At 48.1% G+C, this 6,756-nt stretch overlaps 1 protein-coding gene across 1 annotated transcript in view; it reads left to right on the top strand.

Moving 5' to 3' along the window:
* Positions 1-2,587: 2,587 nt before the first annotated feature.
* HK1 (hexokinase 1) overlaps positions 2,588-6,756 on the top strand; it is a 29,327-nt gene continuing 25,158 nt past the window's right edge. The window contains exon 1 of the mRNA XM_009577904.1: positions 2,588-2,747. Coding sequence (XP_009576199.1) covers positions 2,606-2,747 — 142 coding nt within the window. The 5' untranslated portion in view covers positions 2,588-2,605. The remainder of the gene's footprint in view (positions 2,748-6,756) is intronic.

The following is a 6,756-nucleotide window of genomic DNA, read 5'->3' as shown; positions in this document are numbered from 1 at the left end:
ACCCTGCTTTTTTTTTTTAGTTTTGGAAACTGTAACACACAGGAGAGATTTTATTTCAAACTAAGGTTTAGCCCCCTGTCCCCCCCTGTCCTCCCCCTCCCCGCCCTGTGAGTCTCAGCGGTGAAGATGGCCTCGATGTGACGCAACGCGATGCACCGCGATGCAACGCGAGGCGATGCTCCCTGCGCGCAGGAGGGTCCAGCCCAATTATGTAAGGGCGCTGACGGCGCTCATTGGTTTTTCACGGGAGGAAAAAGAGCCCTCCCTCCCGTTTTCCCTCGCTGCTGAGGGTAGCATAGGGGCAGAGGTGGGGAGAACGGGTTTGTCTGGTCCTGACCGTGCAAACGCCAAAACCTGCTTTTACAACCTGCTTTTGGTAGTGGGGGGAATCCTTCAGCCCTGTTTTTGGGAGGAGGATGTGGCAGCAGGGCTTTGTAGAGGGGTATTTTAATTGCACAGTGAAGTCTGACTGTGTGAATGATGCATTGGTGTAGCTTTCACTGGGAGATTTGGGGAATCAGGCCTGTGAGCGGCAGCGTGGGCTGCTGAAAGCTCAGCCTTAAAAGAGGTTCCCCCCCACCCCTTTAAAAGGGAATAACCTCGTGCTCTGACACCATGGCTTGACAGTCTCTGCTAAAAAAAACCTATGGCAGGGTTTGCCACGGAGGAGAGACCTTCCTGCCCAGCCTGACACCCGCCTCTGCGTCCGTCCCCACACTGTTTGGGGCTGCAGGGAGGGTGCATCCCATCCAGGTTTTTGTTCTTGGAATGAAATGACACCAGTGGCTGGCTATGGTTGTCACTGCGGCAGGACTGTCAGGGCACAGGACACAGCTGGGGTGTGGGGATGCTGCCCTGGGGTCTCACAGTTGTCCTCTGCAACAGAGAACCTGGGCTCTGCTCTTCTGCTGTTTAGCTATATGCCTGCACTGTCACTTCACCCGTTCGTGGAGCAAACGCATGGTATCATTTTGTTGCACTGTAACTTCCCCTTAGCGTCTGTTTGACTGTTTTGCTCTTCCTCTGCGAGTGATGGCACTGAACACTTCACAGCTTGTGCTGTGGCCCCACGGCTCAGGCTTGGCTGGCCCCCACCCCAGCCCTGCGGCTCCGGATCAGAGCGGGTAACTGCGCCCAGCAGCACCGTCCATCCATGCCTTCCTCCCTCGGCTCTGTAAATGCTTGGTCACGGTGGGAGGGTGCCTGGCTCGGGGAGATACGCTATCTTTGGTGCAGACCTTGGCTACGTGGGGACAGAAGTACTTTCTGCAGGAACAATTAAATTGGGGCTGGTTTTACGGTCAGTTTAGGGTTTAATTACGTTTTGATTGTCTGCATTTCCTTTGCGAATGGCATTATTCATCGCTTCCTGTCTCAAAGTCCCCAGTACGTGGAGCACTTGCATACATATGTTTCACATGAGGTGTTTTATTGTGGCATTGGTCCTGTTAGGACATAATGCCAGCTGAGAGATGAGTTGCTCTCAAGGCTTCCAGAGCAGCAAAGGAGACACAGGTGGCCTTGGCACAGAGATGGCCTGGGGTTTAAAACGAGGTGGCTTTTCCAGTTTTGCTGAGGACAGAAGACATGGGCAGGGTTTTATTTTCTTGGTCCTGCTAAGCTGGAAGCAAAAGTGATCCCAAAGGTGTGGCTTCGGTCTGCGCTGTTTGCAGAACCAAATTTCCAAGGCAGATAATGAAACAAGGCAAGAATAGACTGGCAGCTGAGGTAAAAGAGGTGGGACGTGTGCGTTTAGCAAGAACCCCCCAAGGCCAAGTTGTATTTTTGAGGCATCAAAGCATCTCTCGCTCTTCCTGATGCTGAAGATGGGTGTAATATTATGGAAAGCAATGTTATTGGAAAACTGGAACCGCCTCCTTTTTCCAGGGAGGTAAAGAAAGTTCCTGTCTTGGGAAGCCACAAGGGAGAAGTCAACAACTTTTAATTTGATGTTTTATCTTGAGGAGGAAGATGCTACCTGCCCACAGCCAAGTTCTGCCTCTCCTGACCCTCTGGCTGTGATAGCTTTGGAATGGGATAGGGAAAATGGTCTGCTACACAGAAGTCATTTCTCAGCCTGGGACGTAGCCCCAAAACCGCTGTGGCAAGTCCTTCGCAGTGAAAGGCTTTAAATACAAGGTACCTCTGTGGACTGCAGCAACACCCACATCACCCCAGCTGGCACAAGGTGCCAAAAGAGAGACTTTTAGCTTCAGCTGTTCAGCTCACCGACAGTCAGGCGAGCTGAGAAGAGGGGCGAGGGCTGGAGATTGTGGTGTGAGGCTGTGGTGAACGGTTTTGTGTCGAAAAGAGGAGGCAGAGTGATGTGGGACTGGGTCTTGCCTTTGGAAGGCAGTAGGATGGGGTGGGCTTCAGCTCACGTAGGTCCTAGGACCTGCACATTTTCCTTGATTTTGAGTCAAAAGACAAGGCATGAAGCGTGTGGCTGTGTTGTCAGCTTGGCGAGAGCCCCGGGGCCAAGCTGGGGCTATATGCTATTCTTGCAATTAAAGAGAGGTATAGCCCCGCTCGGGCACCTCAGGGCAGTCTTTCACTCTGTGGTGGTGTTTGTCTTTTTCCCCAGATTGATAAATACCTTTACGCCATGCGGCTCTCTGACGAAACGCTCATAGACATTATGGCTCGCTTCAGGAGGGAGATGAAGAACGGCCTCTCCAGAGATTTTAACCCAACGGCTGCAGTGAAGATGCTTCCTACGTTTGTGAGGTCCATTCCTGACGGTTCAGGTAAGGAGCTGAGTGTTTGTTTTCCGTATTAAACATGGTGTGTTTCATGGGAAACCTGTTAGAAATACACCAATGCGCTATCAAGGCAAGAGCAATTTGCTTTCTGGGAAGCCCAGACAACATTTTGAAGAGAGCCTCTCCCCCTTGTGTGCCGGTCTGTTCCCACAGATGCTGGCGGATTTTGTGATTCCTGTGTCAAACCTACTTTGATGCCAATGGAAGAGCCCTTCCTAGCAATCAGTCCGCTAACGGTCAATACATTTTTGCTGAGATTTGTCTGCCAGCAATCAATACTTCACACAAGAAGATTTTTGATTTATGCAATTCACACTCATCTAGACTCCTAACAAATACAGTGGCTTTTAGTCATTTGCTGTTTGACTCAACATTTCTTCTCCTCCTTATTTTTTCCCCAGTGGAAGTGTGAACCCTTATATGCTGAATCTGAGTTTCCTGGCATTCATTTTGCTTGTCGTAGCTACCTCTTGCAGACTGTCTTAGGGCAAACTTGCAGAACTCAAGGAAGCTGCAGTGTATGGCTCGAAAGCTGCTGCTCTGGTGTACTGAGCTTTTTCCATGCAGATGTAGGACTCGGTTTTTCTGTGCTCACTGTACCTGATAAAAGTGGCACAAAGGGCTATCAGAAACCAAAAAGATGATGTGTTGGTATTTGAGACCAAGATTGCCCCTATTACTTATTTTAGTGTTTATAAAAAGATAATACTATATAGAGAGTATATAAATATATTTATAAACAGTTTATTATTTAGTGGTAACTCTGGATTTCCTTCTCATGTAGCATGAATTGGCTAACTGTAGTTTGGTGCCTACCACAAATTATGTCCCTGTGTGCAGAAATTGCACAGTTGCAAGAACTGCATACACGGTTACCTGTTTTGAGGCTCTTCTTGAGTTAAAATCAAGAATTTATTGGGTGAAAGAACATGAAGCCTGGTGCTTTGTGTTACTTGGCGCTGTCTGGCAGGTGGAAATTTCTGATAGTTCTGCTTTGCTCTTGCTTTCTGCCACCTTAAGTTTTTTCGTTGAAACATGATTCTCTGTCTAAAAAAAACCAAAGGGAGCACAAACTTGAATCCTGTGTTTCCCTTAATTTAGCACTACTGGCTGTTATGTTGAAATGTTGTGTTGAAATTCGCAGCCTGTTGAGAAAGCCAGAAGCTGCCACACACAGCTGGGTCACGGGCAGAGGTTGCTCTAAGGTGAGGTGATGCGAGGGCTTTTGTGTGGAATCCCCGTTTTTTCCTTCATGCGTGTTTGGGTTCAGATGAGTACAGACCTGTCCCCAGTACCTGCTCTGTCGGGCACTGCAGGTTAGCAAATCTGAGCTGCTTGCTGCAAGTCAAATAATTTTGCAAATTGTTCTGTGGCACAAACTGGGGAGACTTTGAGATGCAATGTGGCACAGGTAAAAGGGGATCTGCGCCCGGCCAGGAGAGGTGGGAGAGATTGCTGAATGCTGCTGGGACCAAGCATGAGCCAGAGCAGTGGGTGGCCCTGGTCCGAGCGTATGCGTGTCTGTATGTCAGGGCATTAATTTCAGATCACATATTACACACCTACTTAAAAAAGCAACCTTGTATGTTGTGCACAGGGTGCTCAGTTCTTGATCCTGTGCCCATTTGGCTCCTGCCGGCCTCTCCGGGACAGGCACGCTGTGGGCAGTGTATTTCCAACATGGATTAGAGCAAGGCAGTGCTTTGCCCCAGACAATTTTTGTATAACATGATAATAATCTATATGTGCATGTTGCGAGTGTCTCGTTAGAAATGCAGGCAAAACCATTCCATTATTAGCCTAGAAAAGGCATGTTCTGACCCTAGGTATGAGCAATATTTGCTGTGAGTGGATGTCACAGCATTTCTTCCCCTGACTCACCTGCATGTGCCTGTCACGTCCAGCTCAGCCGTCACACCGACGCAGCCAGGGCAGGCGTGGAGCCCCCTTCCCTCTTCCTCCAAAAGGCTCGGGGGGCCCTCGCGGATGTGTCCGTGTTGCTGTGCCCAAAGTGTGGGTTCGGCTCCTGGCCGATGGCAATTTCTGCCTTCAGCTGTCCCTCCGTAAAAGCCAGGGGCTGAAAGCCTGCCCTTTTCTCTGGCCTGTCTCTAATTACTGCCTTGTAAGCTCTTTCCTCTGAGGCTGATTATTATTATGAGAGCTGACTGTTCAGAAAAATACTGTTGTTTAGTTTCAGATCTGTGCTTGTGTGCTTTATTAACAAGGAGCTTTTGAGTAATAATTTTGGAGGCTCTGGAGAAGTTGGTGTTAGCAGGGTTTTTTGCTTCATTCAGAGTTGCTTAATTTACGAAAGCCACAAGGGTTTTTGTCCAAAGTGCCCAGAACGGTATCTCAAGCTAATTCAAAATGCTTTCAAAGGATCTTCCTAAATTAATTTACAACAGGTTTGATTGCATCTTGGTGTTGTAAAGCATAGATTAAATGCCACTACTTGGGTTCTGTTCCTGAAGTACACTGAAAGAAAACTGCTACTTTGCATACAGAAAGCTTTACATTGTAGTTCAGAGTTCTTTTTTCTTTTTAACTGAAAAGGATAAATTTTACCTTGTGATGAGCTTGATGGTGCTGGAAATCAAACACGCTAATCTGTTAATTTACTGCCAGGGAAGATATTTCTGAAGTGCAGTATTTGTTTGAGGTATGTACCAAGGTGCGTTTAGGCTTGGAAAAGGGCCATCTGGTCCAGTGTTGATTTTTCCATTATTCATTGGAGGTAATGGTTTGCATTCGACAAATGATACTCATATGATAAAGCTTATTTGGGTATTTGGCTTAATGAGACACTTGTGGTAAATGTTTTGCTTCCGGTGTTGTTGCAGCAAAGGGGGTTGTGAGTTACTGAATTTGTTATGCTGAACCCGATATAGGAAACTGCATCTACAGTTTGGATATGTTCACGTTTTAAATGACATTTGTACTGGAGCAAAGCGATGTTTAAAGCCACGCTGTTCAGAAACAGGTAGGGAAGTGCTGCAAGATCTGTATTTCGGCAAACTCTGAGTTTGCCCATGTCTTAAGCAGCAAGAAGGAAAAGTTGTATTGCAATGCGGTAAAATTAGGAGGTTTGTTAGGAGTTGTGGGCTCCCACTGTTGTTTTGCTACGTTTTTCTGTACGGAGCTTATTGTTCTTTGTGGTTTCTCACATGACAGTGTTTTGTTTGCTGTATTACACTGCAACCTTGGAAAACCGTAAAGGCTTTTGCAGTGTCTTTGCCTCTCTTAGGCTGTTCCTGCTAGAGGTCCTGCCCCGAGGGACGCCTCATCCAGCTCATCAGCTTTGCTGAGCGGGAGGGGGCTCCTGGAGGTGCATGAGGCGGTGAGGAGGAACGGCAGCTCGCTAATCCAGACTTTAGGAGTATTGATCTGAGATTGGGCAGGGTAACCTCGGAGGCGAGTCTGGGTCTGGAAATCCTTGTGGATAAGTTGCATACCCGATATCTTGGTGACAACGTGGGGTCAGAAGTCTCTGAGAGCTGAGTCAAAGTTTGAGGTGACACATCTAAAGGTACCGGTCTTCCCAACTGCTAGAAGTCTTTCCACACTGAGTTTAGGTAGAAATGGAAAAATGGTGATGTTGGGGATGGTTTCCCCAAAGTCATAGTTTAAAGTTGGAAGGAAGAATGAAAAGAGGCCGAAGAGCGCTGCAGGATGGGACTGGCAATATGCATCGGTGGTGCAGGACGTGGGGGAGGCAGCTCGTCCTGCCGGTGGCACGGGGCGCTTCTGACGCCACAGAAAGGTACAAATCGGTGAGGAAACCAGGACAAGAAAGCACCATGCGCCTCTGCTTCACCACCTTCCGAAGCAACCTTGGTGAGCCCAGGGATGCCGTGCGCAGACACGAATGCTTGCAAAGAGCCTCGGTGATTAACTGCAGCCCCGGCACGCACTTCTGTGTGTTAAGTTGTGCACACTGCTTCCCTAAATATTATCTTTTTGCAGACTTTAACAGTTGCTGTCCTTGTTTGCTCCC

Source organism: Fulmarus glacialis, unplaced genomic scaffold (assembly GCF_000690835.1).
Source record: "Fulmarus glacialis isolate BGI_N327 unplaced genomic scaffold, ASM69083v1 scaffold7190, whole genome shotgun sequence".
Lineage (NCBI taxonomy): Eukaryota > Metazoa > Chordata > Aves > Procellariiformes > Procellariidae > Fulmarus > Fulmarus glacialis.
This window is presented reverse-complemented; position numbering and strand designations above follow the sequence as displayed.